The following is a 22,328-nucleotide window of genomic DNA, read 5'->3' on the forward strand; positions in this document are numbered from 1 at the left end:
TTTGGACTAGGGAAGTGTTTTCCCATGTCCCAGACCACATCGGTCTAGGATGGTTGTGTAGAAGCACTGACTGTCCTAAGGATGTAGAAAGATGCTTGGTTTCTATATTTTAAATACTGTTACAGACATCATCTCTTTCATCCTGTGATACGGGTCAGGCTATCCCACTTGAGTATATTTTAGCTTTGCTGCTTTCCAGGCATCGCCTGAGGAAACACCCTAAGACTTCCACTGACATCTTTTGAAGATTTGGAGGTAACACTACCTCTGAATCTTGGCATCACGTCTCTAGGTGTCAGTGTGTGCGCATACAAGTGTGAGTCACCCTTAGCTTTGCACAGCCTTAGGAATCTGGATGTTGCCAAGCAGTTAGCACATTCTTACTTTAAGGGTTCTTAAGTCATGTAGAGAAATAAACTTCACTGTGCAATGAGATTGATCATCTGTTCACTATTGTTTCTGATCCGGAAGCGTATTTTAGCAAATCACAGAACCTGTGGTCAGAATAGAAAGTCTCCCTTAAAGTGTAGATGAACAATCCAAAGCTGTTGGAGTAATTTCCCTGGTTTAGGGAGCAAAATGATGACGGAAGCCAGAGAGCAATTCAGTGAAAACAAGTGCACCTTTTTTTTTTTTTTTTTTTTTTTTTACAAGTGCACCTTTTAAGTGCAGAAATATATTGCAGTAAATAGTGCCAACCGGTCCTTTCTTCATAAGCCTTTTTCCCCCCTCTTTTTAAAGTTATTTATCTTTTAAATTATGGTTGTTTGCATGACATTTGAACTGGGCCTTTTCTACTTTTTCCAACACACTTCTATACTGATATTCAAATACTGAAAGTGTAAAACTGTATCATATGTGTGGAGTGACTTATTGATGAATACTGGAATATATATCCAAAGATCTAGATACTCCAGAAGCAACTCTGGTATTATCTTTATTCAGTTACCAATTAAGTCTTAAGTTCAGCAAGCAACTACTCATTTCTTTAAGCTAAGGAAGTGATTGTTGGTACTTGTGATGCTTAATAGATTGCAGGGATTTTATTCATTCATTCAATCATTCAATCATTCATTTCATTCATTCATTCATTCATTCATTCATTCATAAGAAACACAGAGGGAGAAGCAGGCTCCTCGCAGGAAGCCGGATAAGGGACTCGATCCCCAGACCAGGATCACAATCTGAGCCGAAGGCAGGGGCTCCACCCCTGAGCCACCCAGGCGTCCCATTTGCAGGGATTTTAATGGGAGTAGAAACATTAAAATTGAGCTAGTGCATAGCCTAGAATTCCTCAGTTCTTGTGGGAAAAAAAATCTTTTCCATGTGACTTTTGTGGGTAGTGAGTCCTGCACAGTTTAGTGAATGCATGAACCCAAGTCTTGCTGTAAAAAATTTTGCAATCGGTTCCCAGGGAATGCTTTTCAGCTGACTTTTCTTCAGTGGTAGATGGAAGTATATAAAGCAAGGCTATGTTGCTATTTATTTTCCTGCTATTTAAAACTGGTACATTGTAAGGAATTAAAAAAAAAAAAACAGCATGTTCATTTCCTCACAAGGTGGTTCTGAGGATTTATTGAATTTCTTGGTTAAGTGTCAGGTTAAGCTCCTTTAACAAAGAGCCAAGATAATGGTGGCTTAAATAAGATAGAAGCTTTATTCTAAGTATGTGTAGCCCAGAGCTGATAAGATGGCGCCTTGGGTTTTCAGGATCCAGGCTCCTTTTCTTTTGTTCCCTTGCCATCTTGGTAGTGTCACCATATCCATGTGGTCTGAGATGGCTTATTATCACATCAGCACTTCAGCTCACAGGAAAAGAGAGAAAGAGCAAACGCTGGGCGTACCCATTCCCTTTAAGAGCATATCACAGAAATTGCACACGTCATGTTTGCTCACAGACTGTTGGCCACACCTAGCTGTAAGGAAGGCTAGAAAATGTTATCTTAATTCTGAGAAGCCAATTCCCTAGCCAAATGTTGTTACTCTTCAAGGAGAGGGCAGGTACTCAGATGCAAGAATATAAGTAGCAGTCTCTGTCCCTGCATGGATAGAAAGCATTTTGTAAACTCCAGGATATTTCCCAGATATGTTTCTAGGTATAGTTGGCTACAATAACTTTGACATTTGTTATTCTGATCTTGATTGTTATTTTGCTGACATGGCTAAAATGCTTGATTCTTCACTCAGTAAAACCATCATTAAGCATTTCCTTGGTTTCCAATATATTTTCACATCTCCTTCCTAAAACCTAAGAATTGTTGTAGTATTTAGGTGCTCCAGGTATTATTAGTTAAATGAATATGTGACTGACAAGTATTATAGATCCTTTGAAACATCAAAAATTAAATTCCTGAACCCTGCCCCACCCCACGACCCCCACCCCACCACCACCACCTGCACCTCTGCTGTACTTACAACCTTTTCCATCTCAGTTGATGGCAACTCCATTTTCCCAGCAGCTCTGACCACTACTTTGGAGTCATCTGTACCTCCTCTTTTTCTTTAAAACCCAATGTCCATTTCATCAGCAAAGCCTCTTGACTCTATCTTCAAAAACATGTCCAGAACTTGACCCAATTTTTACCACTTCCATGACTGCCACCATGGCCCATGCCACCATCCTCTTTCATGTGATTATTGCTAAAAGCCTCTTACCAGGCCCTCTCTGCTTGGGTTTTCTTGCCTATCAGAGGAGGCTGTAGTCATGAATACACTGAATAATAAATGTTAAAATCATAGTCTTTGTAAAGAGTTTATAATCAGTTTGGAGCTAAGATGTGTATGCATTGAAAAAGGTGAAAGTGTAAAATACTATGCTGTTGATATACAAGGAACTGAGAGATACTTCATGATAGGAAGGATAGGATTGGAATTGGAGATAGTTTTTGGATCCCATGACTGGCTTCTATGCATATGCTTCCATTTTGATAACAAGGCACAATTCTTAACATTTAGGTTCCTTATTTTTTCTATTTATAGCATGTTAATAATAATTCCTGCTAGGGTTACTTCCTTAGCAATTATGCGACTGGTAGTCTTCTTCCTTAAGGTAAATTTTTCTTAGTTTGCTATGTTGAGTCTAGCAGAAGATTAGAAACCCTTTAAAGCCGGTTCATTCTAGGTTGTCTGAGATTACAGTTATTTCATTGAGTTAGTTTTTTTTCTTTTTCCCTCCCTTTGAAAGCCTTTGCAAATTTTGGAGTACTTCAGTCTACCATGTGCTTTACCAGAATATGATTTTAAGCCTCATGAAGCATTATACATTAAAGCTGCTGCCTTCAGTAATGGGTCCTGTAGACAGCTGCCAGTCATTAACTGATTGGATGCAAATGATGATGGGTAAAGCCTGTCATAGTGACTGTGCTGCTAATTTATGGTTTAAATCTGGATAGTGGAGAAATGATAGCTGATTTGGACTATGTAAACCACAAGTCCTGTCTCATTATGTGGTTGATAATGTCAGGAAAATACTAGACATAGTTGATTACTGTAGTTTGCTGATTTCACAATGACTCTTCGCATTTTTGTGCTTAGGAAAGAGGAAATTTTCTCTGATGACTGCTTTAATGAACAAGCCACATAATATTTGAAAGTGTTTGAATGTGGGTGTCTGTTTAAAACAACGTATTTTGTAAACCATGTTGATTAGTATCTGCTTGGGAAAAAAAAGCATTTTTTAATTCATTAAAAGTGGTTAAATGTATGATCACCCTTCTTGGCCTCTGGCTTTCTCTAAATCCCCACATCTTTGGCTCAATTGAGGACCATTGATCTCTGCTACTGTGGCTTTCAAAGCACTGCACCATTGTCATTCTCTTTCTCTCATTTTCAACAGCTTTCTCTTCTACAGGTTTGCCTCCTTCCTAAATTGATTCATTCTTCAAGGTTCTGTCCAAAGATTGCCTTTATTTTCCTTTCTGTATAGATTCTAGAACACTTCCTTGTAGATAGTAGAGGAGGTCAATAAATGTGTCCTTGAGTTTCTAAGTTATTTTCCCTGTGACCTCGTATCTACATGGAACTTCTCCACCTGGATGATTTGCCAGTATTTCAAACTCCTCACCATCTTCCCTAAAACCGACTACTTGCCAGCTTCCTCATTAGTTAAGGTCATAAGCACAGACTAAAAGGTATTTAAAGTTTTTAAAGTTATAGATTAAAAAATCATTTCTTTAGAATAGTTGGTTTCTTAACTGTCAATTTTCTTTATAGAACATAGAAGTATGATTTTTAATTAAACAGGGTTAATCCAAGGAAAACTTGTTAAAAAACTAAAGTTTATATTAATTCCTCTTTCTAGTGTAGATATGTGAAATAATATAAAAGATATATATTTAATGATCCACATATTTGAAACTCTAAAGGTAATTAATTACCCAGGATTCTATACTTATTCCCTCCTTATGCAAATGACAAATACGGCCCATTTCGATATAGAAAAGCAGAAAAAGTAGTTGCTGCAGCCATGCAAAGTCTGACAATTTTTCTTTCTTCCTGGATTTGCGTAAAACTGATAGTTGTATTTCAACCTCATAGTTACAGATTTCAAGAAACAAGTATGTTGAAGGAGTCACATTTTATGGAGGAAGCAACTCATAATTTAAGTGGAATCTATACCTTCAACTCATGTGAAACTTGACTAATTCGTTGTAGATTTAATGGTCTGAGTTTTTGTTTACCTCCAGTTGAGTGTCTTCAACTGTAGTGAAGTGCTAGCATTTAAGCAGCTAGCATTGAAATTGTACAGTAAATTTTATTGTTTCTTAGATAACTTATTGTGTTACTTCTGAAGATGACATAGTTTCAAAAGAGATTCACATTTTTATTAAAAAAAATAGAATTGAGCACTAAAGTCAGGAAGGGCGACCAGTGTAGCATTTTACTAAGACGGCTGGCCTGAGTTAAAAAGCTGTAAAATACAGAATTTTTTTTCTAAAACTGGCTGGCCTGAGTTAAAAAGCTGTAAAATACAGATTTTCTTTTTTAACAGAGAGATGTGGCAGAAAAGAGCTAGCTAAAAGCACCAGTAATGGCTGATTGGGAGAAAAGTCCTACAGAGTTGAATCAGGCTTTCATAGGGTAGAAAGAAATTCTTCATTGCTTCATCTCAGTTCATCTCTTCTGATTAGAAAAATAAAATGTAAAATAATGGGGCTGATGAGAATGAAAATGTCTCATTAGCTTAACTAGACTCAGGTATTTTAAAAAATAAATATGTTAAACTGTTAAATAAAGACTCTTACTTTTAAACATTGGAGTTTTGAAGAAATTAAATATGGTTGCTTTTTGGTTGGGATAGAATAGTCCCAGAAGTTCAAAAGCATCAGGTTTCCCTGACTCTTAAGAATGGAGTGGCATATAAATCTTTTCTTTTGTTTCAGCTCTAATGACTGCAAGTACAGTTGAAGCAGGTGACTTACTACTTACCCTGTCTTTAAAAATTATCCGTAACAAAACTTTTAGGATCTTTATGGGCTTTTGAAAACCCTCAAACCTAAAATTAGCATTGCCTTAGCTTGAAATTTATATTTACCAGTAGTTATGTTTCAAATGAATTCAAATTAGCATATGATTAAAACAAGTCTGAAGTTAAATTATTCTGATTTACATATTAGTTTTTGTTTGATTCTTATGATGCTTAATATTTTGCTTAATACTTTTTTTGCTTTTCTTTTATTAAATAAATAAAAATATAACATGAGAAATGTATGTGTGTATATATATATACACAGTATATATATGTATATGTATATATATGTATGTATATATATATATACATATGTATATATATACATACATACATACATCATAGTTGTACCATTTAAAGAATACTACTGAAACAACCATTTCTCAGCTTAGGAAAAAATTATACCAATGTCTTTAAAGACCTTCCCCCGTACCTCTCCTTATTTCACTTTTGTTTCTTTTAAGGACTTTGTTTTTATTATTTTATGCTAGAGCCTCTGCTACAGTGTTAAACAGAAACGGTGACTGCAGATTTTTTTTGGTTTTATTCTTGTTTAAAAACGAATGTTTTTTTTTTTTAATATTAAAAAAACTAAAATTGTTAATGTGATTTCATTATGTATATTTTACAGGTTTTTCTGTAGATGGTTTTGCCTGTGGAATTTTCTTCTTGTTTCTAGTTCAAGATTTGTTTTTCGGAATTAATATTGATAATGATCCAGAGTTTCCCCCACTCAGTCTGTTAATTTGATGACTTATATTAATAGATCTCCTAATAAGCCTACTTTGCATTCCTGGAGTAAACCCAGGAATTACTTATAATGTATTATCATTTCTATATTTTTCTAAATTTGTTTTGCACCCATGTTCCTGAGTGAGAAGGGCAGTTCTGATATTCTGGTGTCATATTTTGGTTTCAAAATCAGTTGACCTTTCAGAATCAGTTTGGGAGTATACCTCTTTTGTGTTTCCTGAAGGATTTTATATAAAATGAGGTTACCTTTTTCTTCTCTAATTGGTAGAGTTTACCTGCAAACCTGGCTGGGCTTGACTTTTTCTATCGATATAATTTCTTTCATGATTTTGGAAACATTAAGATTTACTTTTGGATCAATTTTGTTATTTTTTTCCCCTGGATTTTGTTCAGTTTAACCAGCTTCAGATTTATTTGCACAAAGCTATACATAATGTTCTTCCAGCAAAATGTACTTTAAAACATATTTGAGATGCTTTGAGCAACAGATGTAGTTTTGCCCCAAACTTTGTGAAGATGAATTTACATATAGGGAATCACAGGGAATGTTTTATTCCTTTTTTTTTTTTCTGTTTGTCCAGATATTTTTGACAGTTACATCTGCCTTCTCCTTCTTTGAATCTTTTTTTTTTTTTTTTTTGGCAGGGGGGTTGTTTGTTTGATCGCTTCTAGTTCATCTTTTCAGGCCGTTTCCTTTCAGGGGGCTTGAGTTTCTGTGGTTTCTGCAATCTGAACTCCTGCTTCAAGCTGATTAAAGCCCAAGGCCTCGTTCATCATAGTGTCACATATGCAGAGTGAATGCCCTCTTCAGAGGGTGTTTACCCTTCTGGATTCCTGCTTTGAAGCAGTTTCCAGACCTAGGGATTCCCCTTAATTTCCTACCGATGAATACATTCCATTAACAAATATTTTTATTTTTGGATCTAACACTTTGATGTGTTCCTGTCCATGGAGGGGATGTCTGGACATTGCACTCCACCATAGTACCAGAAAAGGGAGGTTAAGAAGTACCTTCAGATCTGACACCTGTTAAGAAATGACTAGGGCACTTGGGTGGCTCAGTCAGTTAAGCATCTGCCTTGGGCTCAGGTCATGATCCCAGGGCCATGGGATCGAGCCCCATGTTGGGCTCTCTGCTCAGCGGGGAGTCAGCTTCTCCCTCTCCCCCACCCAGGCTTCTCTCTCTCTCTCTCTCTCAAATAAGTAAATAAAATCTTAAGAAAATAAAGACATAGCTAGTATCTTTGAAATTTTAAATTCTCTTTTAATGAAAGAGATCCAAGCTGCTAGCGTAAGCTAAAGAGTGTATTAGAGCGCTATCTTACACAAAATGAAATTAAAGGTGTTTGACTCTTATGAAACATGGAAAGGTAATATGTTTGTTTCCTCCTCTAATAGGCAGTTACAGATAATGTCGCAGATAGAGCATATTTTCAAGAAGACAAATAGATGTTTTTTAGTTTATCCTTATTACGTGTACACCTATTACTAGTGATCATGGATTTAAAAGAAAATTTCAGTTAAGTCTCAAGGGATTATGAAAAAAATCTGAGATGTTCCAAGTGATATCATAATTTTTTAAAAAGGTTTTGCTGTAGAAGACTGTTTATATATCACTCAATTGGGAAGGTAGTTAAAACAGAGTGCGAACCCTATTTCCACATACAGGTATTAAATTAGAATTCTCATCTTTTTTGCTTTGCATTTTGGTATTAAATTTGTCTGTAATTTTAAAATATGTATATTACCAGCCAGGGGGATCTAGCAGGAATATACATGTTATGTGCTTACTACAAATTAAATAAGGATAAAACATATTAAAAGTTTTTATTTAAAAAATGATAATATTGTTTTCCAAGTAAGAAACCATAATCCGATTTGATTAAATTGTAGAGAGAAATTAAAAAAAAAAAAACCTTCTGGAGGGCAGAGCTATATTAGAGGCTTTATTGTGTCTTGCATTTAGGATTCTAATTCCCAGTAATACTAGCTGTCACTCTGAACGTTCATTCAGTCATCTTAAACAGCTTAATTCAATTCTTTTATGTAAAGCACCATGGGATATTATATTAAAATATCAACATTAATATCTTTTTTGGGAGGAGTATAGACATTTTAATTAGGAAAACTTTCTAGGGATTTTAAGTTTGGAAGGAAGGAACTGGGTGAAATATTCAATACACCAGCTGAGAGTTACATTTTGACAAAAACAGATTACTGAGGTGTCAATGCACTTTTTCTGTGAGTGTAGTTCTCCTGGATGGGAGAGGAAACTCACAGTTTTACAATGTTTGGGGCTCTGCATATTGCAACTGGGAGTTTCTATAATAAGGAAATGTAATAAGTCATTTTTTTCTTTCGTCTCTTCTCTTGGGAAAAGGGGGTAAATTTCTCAAATTATTTATCATGAGACTACCAGCAAAGAGCAGAAGATCTCTGGTATTTTAATATATTATCTGTTTTTACTTTATCACTTGGCTTACTCTCTGAGTTTTACAAATAAGCTTTGGTGGACGCCTGGGTGGCTCCGGTTGAGCGTCTGCCTTTGGCTCAGGGTGTGATCCCAGAGTCCTGGGATCGAGTCCCACGTCGGGCTCCCTACATGGAGCCTGCTTCTCCCTCTGCCTCTGTGTGTGTGTGTGTGTGTGTGTGTGTGTGTGTGTGTCTTTCATGAATAAATAAAATCTTTAAAAAGCAAACTAATAAGCTTTGGTGGTTTGAAAAATTGGTATACGGTACCTCATTTATGTACTTAACTCCATTTTTGAATTAACTGAGTACTTTCCAAGAATGGCTTCAAGTCACGTTGAACCTAGTGGTTAAGATTGAATAGTACTGTCCGTATTTGTGTGAGTGTTGAAAACAATTTTAAAGTAGAAATGAGTTTCTGGGCTAATGTAATGAAAGCATGAACATACAGCTAATGATATTGTACAAATCTTTGTACTCTGCATTTTTCTTATCTTTAGTCACAGTGATGTATTTGGGACTACTTTTGCCCTTGAAATTCTATTACTTGGAAGCAATGGTACAGGATTCTAAAATCGCTTTTGCTATTACGCATTGGGACAATGATTTGGAGATACTTTGTGAGGACAGGTAGTATGATCACTAAAGTCCTTCTTGTGCCATGCCTCCTTGCTCTGTGGTATGATTCTAGAAGCAAGAGGTTTTGTGGTCTTTGCTCAGAGGCCTACCATGCTTTGGTTGTGGCTACTGGTTCTCATTCCCAACATGAACCTAGAGTAGATATTTACTTTTGAGGTTTTAAGTTAAAGGGTTGGGCTTAGAGAAGTGTATCCTAACCTCAATCCTGATTATTTGATAGGAAAATATAGCTTCTCTATGGGTTTTAAACAACCTACATGGAGCTAGTCCAAATGTCATCATTATTTAGGATGCATGGACGAAATACACAGATTCATGTCTCTAAAACCACATAATCTAATCATAACTTCTGGTTGGTAATGTTCATTGATCACTAATACGTGTCCAATGGATGTGTTTGTTGCAAAAGATCCTGTAATGGCCTCTGAGAATTCCCTGTTGTGACCCCATCTAGTTACGATTAGAGCTTCAGGAGAATAAGCCAGCCCTTCTCTTTCTTGTGCTGCTCAATTGATGTGATAAGGTCATTTTAGTGCATTGACCCTTCTGATTCTTCCTATTTATTTTACCCATTTGGGTAGTAGCTTCCTTTCACTGTTTGGAAGTAGAACTTTCTGAATTGTATATTTTAATTATGTTAAAAGAGAAACAGCATTCTTTGTTTCAATATCGTGTTTTTCAAGTGATGTAAAAATACCTCAAGTATTTGCTGTGTAGCCTTTTCTAAGAATCCTTATCTCATGACCTGTAACAGGAAAAAAAAGGCAAAGGCAATTAACCTCCCTCTTTTTCTGTTGTTAATAGATTAAAGTACAGGAGAAAATACTTCCAAATGGTAATTGCCCAAATTTGTGCATATATCGAAGATAATATTTATTTTTAGAAATTTCGTATAGTTATTCAGTAGATAATTGTTCTTTTTTCTCATTAGCATGTATACATCTTTTTTACTCACATACTTTATTCTTAAAACTTGATTATTTTTTCAATCCCTTTTATCTAGTATTAACACTGCTTTTGCTGTGTTTAACTCTAGCTGCTGAGTTGATAAAAGTGACTGTCAAAAACTAACATATAGAGGTTAATGTAAAGAGTGTCCCGATATACTATTTTTGAGATGTACTATATTTTTATTTTAGAGGCAGTTTTTTTTTTTTTAATAAAATGTGAAGTTCAGGATTTTCATTATTTTTCTTACCTTAAAACTGGCTTTAGGAGTATTTAATACTGCTTTGAGTTTGTTTTTATTGGCCTGGATTTACTTGGCAATGAAATTCTCAATGGGACTCCCAGAGATACCGAATACAGGGGATGTACCGTGACAGTATGTATCTAGTTGGTCATGCTTCTAATGGATGATAATGAAATATCATTCCTTTTCCATTATAATGTACTTTCCAGGATATATATCTGTTATTTAATCTTCTCAGTTATGCTGGAGTTTAAGTTGGGCAAACATCATTCCACCTGCTTCACAGATGAGAAATTAAGGGAGAAGCAGAATGTGCGAGGAGAAACAGCACGGTAAAGACTGCAGACTTTGCAGTAAGAGGTAGGCGTGGGCACTGATCTTAACCCAGGCCATTAATAGCCATTTTCATTATCCTTATTTATAGTCTTGTCACAACCCTTCTGTGCCTCAAGATGCTGGTCTGTATAGTGCGGGTGCAATACCACTGTGTGGCACAGAGATTGTGTAGCACACCTCGCCCAGGGTTTGGCCCACGTCTCATGTTTGCTACATTACTGCCTTTACTGTTGCTGATAAGAGATCAAAGAGACAGGTAATTTACTTCAGTGTATCCAGAGCTAATTGGTACTAAAACTGAGGTTTTGGATATTTTATTTTACATTTCCACATCAAAATTGCTTTCAGTGTGGGGTGCCTGGGTGGCTCAGTTGTTGGTTAAGCATCTAACTCTTGATCTCAGCTCAGCTCTTGATCTCTCAGAGTTGTGAGTTCAAGTGCTGGGTTGGGCTCTACACCAAGCTGTGTGTAGTAGGTTCCTTTCACTGCTGGGAAGTGGAACTTTTGGAACTGTATATTTATCTGTGTTAAATGAGAAGCAGCATTCTTTGTTTTGATTATCATATAAAAGTTCCTTTTAGTGACACATAGTAGGAAACTAACTTGGGGCCATGTGAGGGCAGAGACTCTTCCCACTGATGACGGGATTCACTGTGAGATAGATTATGAGATTGAATTATAAGAGAACAACGGGGATTAAAAAATAATAAAAAGATTCTCTGTTTCCCAGCCCTGGAGTTGTTTAGAACTCCTACTATACTTGTATAAAAACTCTTTGCCTTTCTAAGCATTTTTCATCTTTCAGAGTGGGGCCACATTCAGATGATAACCAGTCATGATAGAAGCAAGGGATTCTTTGGGACATTTATGTTTCTGATGTAAAGTCAGAAGCAACTCAGCCACTTGTTGGATTTTATCACCAGTCTGAAGGTGCCCATTGAACAACTTAATGGTCTCAGTCTGACTTTGTGAGAGATTAGCCAGATAATGAGGAATTTCTAAATAGCCCCCACTGAATTGGTATGTCCATAAATAGGGTCACTCTATTCACTAGGTGTCTTATTGTCCACTTTTAACAGTGTGATAGGCAGAAAAGGGTCTGTTTGTGGGATTTGAGGAGAAGCACAGGTGCTTCCAAATTGTTTCCCCTTGGCCAGTCATTACATTTGTAAATGCAGTTGTATTTACTGTCCCTTATGTATTACCGTGGGTTAGTTAATCTGAAATTTTGCAGACAGCATATTGCTGTTAGAAAGGGAGATATGGAGCAGATTTTTTTGTTTTGTTTAAATGGAGAATCCATGGGAAAGATTCCAACCACAGATGAGAGGTTAATGAATGAAGGCAGGTTCAGGGGAGACCCAACACCACAGATCATGAGCAGTACTGGTAGCAGACTCTGGACTATGGATGTGGTGGTGGCTTATTGTCAAAGTCAGGAATATGGTAGAGATTACAGATGCTGAAATGCTGAAGAAGAACCCCAAATGTGTTAAAACAGCAACAGAACACCTGCACAGAATTGCGTATGTGAATATTGCAGTGTGCACTTAGATATTATAGTGAGTGACAGTGTTTCCAAGACAGCCTTACCATACAAGTGTTACCTTGTCGTTTTCAGTACTTAATTTCCTTAATAAGAAAATAAATTTAGTTTCAAGTCCATCTGGACTAACCAAAGATACAGAACCAAGAGAAGTAATTGCATATTATAAAATTGCTCTAATTAGAATTACATATAAGTATATATATGTATTCTGGTATCACATGAATCATAATCTATGTCTACTTATTTCACTTGACATTTTAACTAGACCCTTTCTTTTACCCACTTAACAGTGTGTTCTTTTTTTGGTAATAATCCAAGATTTCATTACTTTAGGAAAAATAAATTCTTACGGTTTATAAGGGCTTTTATATCCCTGGAGTCATATGAAGTGACTATCAAATAATTAGCAAAAAGCCCAGGCTACAAACGTTGACCTCCTTACAAGCTTTACTAACAGAAGGAGTGTAGTTAAAAATAACAACCTAGATTTGTCTTAAGTTCAAGGAAGTTAGCGGCTCTTTTTTTCTTCTCCTTCCGCTTTTTTTCTATTTTTTTCTCTCTCCATTAAAATGAGAAAGTGTAACATAATCAACCTTTATGATTTAACAATGATAACTAAGTTATATCTTTGATAAGACCATTTTCAGGAACACATCTACAGTCCAGGTGATGCCAAAGGCCTTGGAACGAGGCACACACTGCTTTTGGTTTCTGTGGGTTGGTTTCTATGGGTCACTTCTCCGAGGGGCACAGTTTCCTCAACTAGTGTCAGCTGCATGATGATCTCCTGTGTTATGTGGATTAAAAGAATTCACATGTACACAAAGTTTAGTCTAAAATAGGCCTAGAGTTGGGCTCCCCGCATGGAGCCTGCTTCTCCCTCTGCCTGTGTCTCTATCTCTCTTTCTCTCTCCTCTTGTGCTTCTCATGAATAAATAAATAAAATCTTAAAAAAAAAAAAAAGGCCTAGAATCCGAATTAGACAGAATTCTTAACAAACACATTAGGCATGCATGTGTTTCTTTTCTTTGATGAGATTTCAGTTCTGAACCCTTGTTTGGTGGTAGCATTCTGATTAAAACAAGTGACTCATGTTTGAAGGAAACAAAATTCAGGATTTATCACCTTTTTAGTGCAGTTAGATGTTTCAGGATTGCCATACCCTTACATAGAACTCAAGATGGTGATATAAGTAAAGGCCTGCATGAGAATTCTAAAGCAAAAATAAAAAACTGAGGGCAGAAGCCAAAAGTGAGAGAGTCCTTCCTGATGTGGTGTCTGCATTCAGTGCACCAGTGCAATGCAAATGCTGGTGTGATAACCCCTAGGCAGGATCGCTTAGGTAGAATTGAAGGGGCTTCAATTTTTATTTTATTTATTTTATTTTATTTATTTTATTTTTTATTTTAATTAATTTATTTATTTTAAGGGGCTTCAATTTAAATAGTAATATTGAGAGTCCTTCAACTTTGCTAATTTTTGGAAGAGCATCTTCTTCCAAAATCATAAGAAAATTACTTTAACTTTAATAGTAGGTAAATATACATGTCTTCAAACTTTTAGTCTAAAGTGAAAATAGCCTTGAAAAAAAAAAATTGCTCAAATCGCCCTGCATTGATTTTGTGAAATACAGCAAGAGGAAGGGAATTGCAATAGGATAAGTTTGAAGTTAGTCTGTGAACTTAGCCATGCTATGTATTTGAATGAGGGCTTTGAAAAAAAGTTGGAGGTATTGCTGTAGGATCACTTAACATTTCTAGAGGGAGCTTCCATTTGATTTTCTCTTTAGAACAACTTTAGCGAGATGGGAATGTTTAATTGTTCTTCTGCCTTTCAAAGAACATAAAATAAACTGTGGCAGATTGTGGACTCAGTACAAGAGGAGCTTTCGTTGTGAATTAAGGTCAAGTTTCTTCGTAAGTGGATACCTTTTAGATGCAGTTGAATATCAGTATGAAGGGCCCTTGAGATATAAGAGTTATTCCTACTACTTCACTTCCTGATATTTGAGCAGAAAAAAAATTTGTTTTCTTTTTGGAAATAAAATAACTTCATAGATCAGATTTTCCAAAGCTTATTCAGTAAGACGTAGCTCTTACTGCTCTCCCTTCATGTGATCATCATACATGCTTCGTCTTAGGAAATAAATCATGTACTTGTTAAACAATGCTTTGCGAAATCTCTCTTCCATGCAAGACATCTTCAGGGCACTTACAAGATCTTGATAAATGTATTGAAGTCCCCTGCATCTCTGAGCAACCACCTTTTGCTTATACAGAGTATGTTCTATTTCCAATGAGTTAACTGGAAAATGTGACATTTAAAATTACATTCCCAAAGAAATGTAAAACACGTAATATATTGTTTGGCATTACTTTTTCTGTGGTAGGGAAAATACAGTATGAAATCTGGGTACAGGGTAGCGTTATTTTGTTGTTTCTGGAGGTTTTTGGTTTTGTTTTGCCCCAGCAGTTCTGAGGGGATGACTCATTTGAATAATTTATTTTGTTTTCATATTATGCTCTGGTCCCTCCATTAAATACATAAAAATATTGGGTGTTATAATAATATGCTAGCCTACTTTGTATTCAAACTCAGTTTTGAGAGGGTAAGTTAGCTTTACCTGATGCCTGGAAACAATCTGGACCTTCCTTGTGGGTACCTTTTTGCTACTTGGGGAGTTAACTTCTGTTTTTATCATCAATGAAATGGGTATAGTCATATACCTCAAAGGTTTTTTATTAGGCTAAGTTCTGGACACTGTCAAGCGTAGTATAGTAAGCTTTAAATAAGTGAAGGCACTATTGCTATTTTTATTATTATAAAAAGTATCTTTTTAAAAAAAATTCCTTCTGTACCATTTTTCTCTCTCCACTCTTTCCTCTCCCTTGGCTCCTGCTGCTGGAAGGTGAGGACATGAGATGGGATAGCAGTGCCCTCAAATGAGAGCAGCTTCTTAAAATACAAATTTTGTAAAACAACAAGAATAAAATGAATACTCTGAATATTTTCAGACGCTACAGGGAAGGACTTTTAAAAACTACATCGAGATCTTAGAATAAACTAATTGCATTTTTTTAACTTTAGATCAGAGCTTTATTATATTTATTTCCAGAGTTTAAAGTGTGAATTGGATTCATGTGCTCACACTGTCTATTAAACTATGGACTTTAAAAACATTGATTTTTTTTTTTAGTTTTCATCATCACTTCTTGGATGAATTTCAGAGATTTTATTCTAGTAAAACTGTACTTTAGAAAAAGTACATTTATGAAATGAATGCATCGCTAAAATGTACAGGCCTAAAAATGTAAAAAAGAAAAAAGTAACATTAAATATTAATGAAAATATAAGATCTTTAAGTTCTGTTGCTTCAAAGTGTAATTACCAAGTGAAAATTTGAAGATAATCCCAAACATCTGTTTCTGATTGTCTTAGTACAAGAAAAAGTTTAGGGACTCTTAAAACCCTTTATTCCTTAAGTGGGATATAGGGTAACCCCACTCTATTTTAAAAGAATGTGGGATGTGACCTTAATTTTTCTTCTCTCTCCTTTCCTTTCCTCCCCTCCCTTCCATTTCCCTTGTGTTGCCTCCCTCCCCAAACCCAGTTGCAGACAGTTAGATTAATTATATTCCTACATTCATGGCCAGGATGATCCCTGCAGCTTTCCTCTCTTTTATTCGTGTGTTTATTCTTTTATCTCTATTCTTACCCTTTTATTTCTACTCTTAATTTCATTTCCCCTTTCTTTGCACCATAGACAACTGCTCTAATGGACTTGGTTTGCATCCTTAGATTTATAATTTATCTTTGTAAAATGTGTAGTGATATTTTGAATGGAAATTAATTTATAATATTTGTAGTCAGTGTGGTACACAAAATGCCTCTAATATTGTGAGTCTTTCTAAAGGTATCTAAGGTCCATTTATGTTACATTGTTTACAGGGGATTTGTGGGGCCTCACTTCTGCATAGTAATCCATAAAATGTTATGTCCTACATGGTACTCTCATGATGGACATGTTGATCGCTTCCCACTATCAGCCAACCCCAAGAGGCTTGCATTAAATGCCCTTTTACATGTTCCCTTAGGTGAAAATTTCTCTAGGAGTGAGATTGCTGGTTAGGGCTTATCTGGGGCTTAGTGACTCTTGTTGATTGGACTGAGTTCTCTCAGATGGCACAACAGGATGGGTCCCAGGCTGACACGGCCACTAAGAGTACACAGGGCCTTCCCCCACAACCCCACCAGTACTTGGCATTATCCCGTTTTCTAAATATTGCCAATCTCAAATCTCATTGTCATAACTTGTGTTTCTCTGGGTTACTAAAGAATTTGAATATTTGTTAGAATGCTTTAACTTATTTATTTTGTTTTCATTTTTGTTCATATCCTTTGCCCATCCCCCCCCCCCCCCCCCCCCACTGGATTTCTTATCCTTTTCTGGTTGCTGTGTTAGTTTTTTCTTCTAAGTATAGTCCCTTATTTACATGTTTGAAATATCTTCTCGTAGTGTATTGATGCATGTTTAACCTTGCCCATATTATCCCTCAATAACTAGAAGTCTTTAATTTTAAGATACTCAAATTCATTATTTTTTTAAACCGCTTGACTTATACTTGGAGGTCTTTTTAAGAAGTGTCTTTTCCTCCCACAGAGATATTTTCCTACATACTTTTGTTAGCTTTACCTTTTCACATATAATTTTTGAAACTATCTGGAACTTAATGTTTTGTATATGGTAAATATGGTATAAAAATCAAGTTTTATATTTCACTTGTATTATGCTTAGAAAAAAATTTTGAGTTGATTAATAAACAATGTGAAAATATTGATTGAAATTACATAGAATTTATAGATTAATTTTGGAGAATTGGCATCTTTATCATGTTGAATTATCCCACCCATGAGTCTTGGGATATTTCTCCATATTTCCAAGTTTTGGTTTGGATACTTTCAATTAGACTAGCTAAATTTAAAAATTGATCTGATATAAAAAATTTGGTTGATGTGATCAAATTTAAGTAATAGAAGAAAAACCCCATAGCCACACTGATTAATTCTGTAGGATAATTATATAGATGTGAAATTAGCCATTTTAAGATGTACTTTCTGTAATTCACTTTAATATGTTTTCCTCTAAACCACATGTATGGTTGCTAAATCTTAAATCATTTTTTAATTCAGTATTTTTTTTTTGCTTTTTTGTTTTCTCATTGAAATATGATAAATGAATAGTTTTTTTTAAGATTTTATTTATTTATTCATAGAGACAGAGAGAGAGAGAGGCAGAGACACAGGCAGAGGGAGAAGCAGGCATCATACAGAGAGCCTGACGTGGGACTCGGTCCAGGGTCTCCAGGATCACGCCCTGGGCTGCAGGCGGCGCTAAACCGCTGTGCTACCGGGGCTGCCCAATGAATAGTTTTCTGAACAAGAATTACTATTTAGTTGACTGCCAGTGGCATTTTTAAATTTTAGATCATAATTTTGTAGGGTAGTTTAATATTTTTAGAATTGATCTTTATGTTAGCATTGAGTTTTTGTAGAATGGATGCAAGAATCAATCACATTTAAATTTGAAAGTCAGGAAATAGTAACAGCAGTTTTCATACCAAAACAAAAATAAAATTAAAAAATGTATGCAACAATTTTAGTCTAAGTTTTGGCAGCTCTTAAAAAAAAACCCAAGATATATTTTGGTAAATGCAATACTGTATTTTTATCAACAATTATGAGAAAAAAGGGATTTTGATGCCTTAAACTTATGATTAAGAAAAATAATGATTCAGGGTGACACTTGAATGCTAATGTGAGATGAATTTTTGAGCTGATAAAGGTGGCCCCTAAGTGACCTGCATACTTTGCTGGATCCTGGGAGTCGCCATCTGCCCCAGTGCCCCTTTAACACAAAGTAGACTGGTATGAAGGTAATAAAGAAGCGTGAGGAAAAAGAACAAGGCAGGGGGGATTTTGAAAAGGAATTGTTTCCATATTTCAATATGATGAAATCCTCTCTGTCAATGCCTTTCAGCCAAAGACATTCGGGAACACACTGATAGAAAAGAATTTGGCTTAATTACTACTTTCCTTGAGGGAACACGACACTATGGGGATTCTGAGATTGTGTATCATAGAATTTGAACTTTGGGTGATTTGGGAAAGAGTCTGAGGAAGCAGAGTTTTTCTCTAGATTGGATGCTGGAACAGTTCTATGACTGGATAAAGGAGTCATTCATTCAGCAAGAGAGAAGGATGTTTGGTATGTTGTGGGTTGTACAGTGGCCTTTTTTCTTTTTCGTATTTGGCAAAATCATGAAGTAATCTCGCTTTGTCTCACTTATCATGGATTCAAAGTAACCTTGTCCCAAGTTGGTAGTCTGTAAGAAAGTGGATGTACAGTAGAAAACAAAAATAGCTTGATGGTGAGTTTCTGATGAGTTCAGAGCATCAAAGTCTACCCTTCTTCCTCTTCCCACCGCTTCCTCCTTCCTTCCCCTTTCATCCGTAAGTAGGTAAAATTGTTTTTAAAATACATGCTTAATTTAGGAATGTTCTTCTTCGCTTGTTAGTCACCCAGGGCAATGACCAAATCATAAGGATGTGAGAGACTTTTAGTTGGACCAAAGATAAGACACTTAGTATCACATTGTGGCTTTGCCTCAGATAACCTTGCCAGTGATTTTTAATTCTGAGTTGTATTCTCACTTTGAAATAACCATCTCCTCTGCTGCTGGTTCCAGAGGAGCCTTAGATCCTTTGCTTTTACTATTCCCCTTACCTAGCATTACCAGTGTTTGCAAGTCTGGCTTCTTATCTTTTAGTCCTTAGACATCACATCCATTTCTCTGTTTCTAAAATATTCCTATAAAAATTAGCCACATTCACTCCACCTTACTTTTTTGTTAATGTTTACCATTAGCACTTAACTATTATCTGAAGTTATCTCAAGTTAACTCATTTATTCTATTGTGTGGTTCCATTCCAACCCCACTCCACTTTACTTCCCACTTCAAACATAAGCTCTGCCTATATGAGAACTTGTATATAAGTACAAGGCCTAAGTGCCTGGCCCCTAATGAAGTTGCCAGCACCAATAGATGCTTAGCCAGTATTAGTTTAATAATTGGAAATGTATATGAGCGAATAAATGAACAACTCAGTAAACATATATTCTAAATATAACTATATTGTGTTGACTATTAAAAAGAGAAATACTTATGTCATTATTTAACTGACATATAAGTACCTGAAGAAAATGTCAACCTGTTTTCCCTGGAAATATGACTTAAAATATTCAGAGCAGTTCGTGGCTGTTATGTTTTTCTGAGCATCTGTGTTTTAAGACTTTGGGTTAGATGAAATAATATTTAATGTAAGTATAATTTCATTTAGTAATGCCACAATCAAAGCAGAACTTTTGTGAAGTGGGTTGAAAACAACTGGCTATTAGAAGTTTCCATAGCGCCATACTTTATTAATTGATAATGTTGGTGACAGGGAAGGAGGGCTGAATGGATATAAAATACATGTGATAAAGAAGATACATGTGATATTATGCCTATTAAGTTTGAAGGTAATTATAATTTACTATATGCTTTCCCTGCTACTTTGTATTTTCTATTATTAAATTTGGTATTTGAATTTTTAAACTAATTTGAAAATATTTTAAAACTAAATTGTATATTTCAATTCAGGGATTCAGTTTTTTATTATATTTGATATTCTATAAGTGATGCTTGACATTATAAAATGCAAAAGCATCAATCACAATAATATTGATGATAATAGCAAATATTTGTTGAGTGTTTGCCACATGGCAGTCACCATCTTAACACCTTATACACATATATTGACTCATTTAATCCTCATCACAAAACCCACGAAATACTAATTATTTTTCCTATTTTACAGATGAGTAAATTAAGGCACAGTGTTAAATTAGCAGGGCACACAGGCAACTTTGGTGTTGAAAGATTATATACATTTTTATGCATTAAAAATTGATACCTCCCCCAGCCCCTTTCATTCTTCAGATACAATCAGTAATTACTCAAGTAAATATGTCTTGATGCACATAAACTTCCTTCTCATCCACCTCTTCTATCTGGTAAGGACTCTGGTTTCAGGACTCGATAACACATCTCCTTGTGGTTAGGAAGGAAGACAGCAGAAATATCCAAGTTTGAGGACTAGGTTGGCTTGAGAGCCATGCTATACAGAGAGTTGCTGATGGTGTATCTGGTCTTTTGAATGTTGAGAAATCATGATTATTTGGGGTGAAAAATAAAGAGCATACAGAAGTTACAGATCTTATTTAAACATTATATATGGCAGTGCCTGGGTGGCTCAGTCAGTTAAATGGCTGAACAGCTCAGATCATGATCTCAGGGTCCTGTGATTGAGCCTTCCTCCATCAGGCTCTGTGCTCAGCAAGGAGTCTCTTTCTCCCTCTGCTTCTCCCTCTCCCACTGCCCCTTCCCCTGCTTGTGCACACACACACATTCTCTGTTTCAAAGAAATAAATAAAATCTTAAAAAAAAGTGTATGAAAATACGAACAGAGTGGTTTTCCTACAAATAGATTTATTAGCAGGGAAGGTTTAAAAGAACATTATATCTGAATAAACCATATATATTTAACTATTTGAAGAAGTACCATGTTTTACCACTATGATGTTTTTTTACCACTAAGGCTCTTTGTTGCTTTGAACTTAGTTATCTTGCTCTTTATCCTGATCTTCTATGTCATCTATCAGTTTTATCATATTTGAATGAAATCTTTGCTTACTTTAAGATGATTTCTTACAGTTTTTGGTTCAGTAAGGACACCATAATTTCAGGCCACAAAGACCTCTACCGAAATTTGAAAGAGCACGAAGTCTTTGTAGGTGATCTTAAGATAACATTGTTCTTGGCCTTATGATGAACTGCATACGTGTATCAGCTTTGAGACATAATAATTACTTTAATTTTTTTAAGACTTTGATTGTATTTAATCTCCTGGCTTGATGAAATGTTGGAGCAAAAAGGAAATAAATTTTCCATCTTAGAAATGTTTTATGAAGGTTTTCTCTCCCTGTGGTACTTCCTGATGGCCTGATATTATGTCATGTATAATTGGATTGTCGCTCAGCCTGAATACTTCTTTCTCTTCTTGGCAGCATGGGGTAACCTTGGAAATGTTCTGAAGAGTCAGAGCAAGATTTCTGAAGCTGAAAGCGCCTATAGAAATGCTTTGTACTACCGTAGCAACATGGCTGACATGCTTTATAATTTGTGAGTATGCATTACTTTCTCTGCTTTGGTTCATCTTTGAAACCTGTGGTGAAAGACTATTGATTTAACTGCTGGAAATGGAAATGATGATAGCTGTTTTTCTGAAATAGTCTTTTCATTAATCACACCCGTGAGACTAGTAGGTGAATGGTATCTGTGATTTCTTTGTTTGGGGCTTTGGCATCAATATCCATGTATATTGATGTAGTATGGTTGAGTTTTTGATGTACTGTGCCCTATAACCTAAAAATTGGTTTGAATGCTTTTAGTTTAGTTTTTTTTTTTAAGTACCGTTAATACTTAATTGGAATTAGAAAATAAGATTGTTATGTATAATACTTCATGTAATTAATATTTTCATTAATAATAGATTTTATCCTCTGTGAAAGAACTGTTTGTGTCAAAGTGTATATAGAACATGTATTAAATCTGGGAAGTTATCAAATACGATAATGTGGTTTCACCATCACCTCCCACCTCTCCCCTCCCCAAAAGGTACTGGTAATTAAGTTAGGGAAATGGGATAATTTAGGCTATTTGTGTGTGTCAGATTAGAAAAATCCCTACGGGAAAAATTGGCTGTTGTTTGATTGGAGAGCCCTAGGGAGTACAGTAAGGTATTAATGAGTACTGCAAAACCCA

At 35.5% G+C, this 22,328-nt stretch overlaps 1 protein-coding gene and 1 non-coding gene across 5 annotated transcripts in view; both read left to right on the top strand.

The window, feature by feature from the left end:
- Positions 1-22,328, top strand: part of TMTC2 (transmembrane O-mannosyltransferase targeting cadherins 2) — a 394,840-nt gene that overhangs the window by 191,019 nt on the left and 181,493 nt on the right. For all 4 annotated transcript variants that reach the window (XM_072724508.1, XM_072724507.1, XM_025992193.2 and 1 more), the window contains one exon: positions 21,572-21,686. In XM_072724508.1, coding sequence (XP_072580609.1) covers positions 21,572-21,686 — 115 coding nt within the window. The remainder of the gene's footprint in view (positions 1-21,571; positions 21,687-22,328) is intronic.
- Positions 18,163-18,303, top strand: LOC112915107 (U12 minor spliceosomal RNA). The gene has a single exon (XR_011995066.1). It is a non-coding gene; the product is annotated as a U12 minor spliceosomal RNA (small nuclear RNA).

The sequence above is a fragment of the Vulpes vulpes genome, chromosome 10 (assembly GCF_048418805.1).
Source record: "Vulpes vulpes isolate BD-2025 chromosome 10, VulVul3, whole genome shotgun sequence".
Classification (NCBI taxonomy): Eukaryota; Metazoa; Chordata; class Mammalia; order Carnivora; family Canidae; genus Vulpes; species Vulpes vulpes.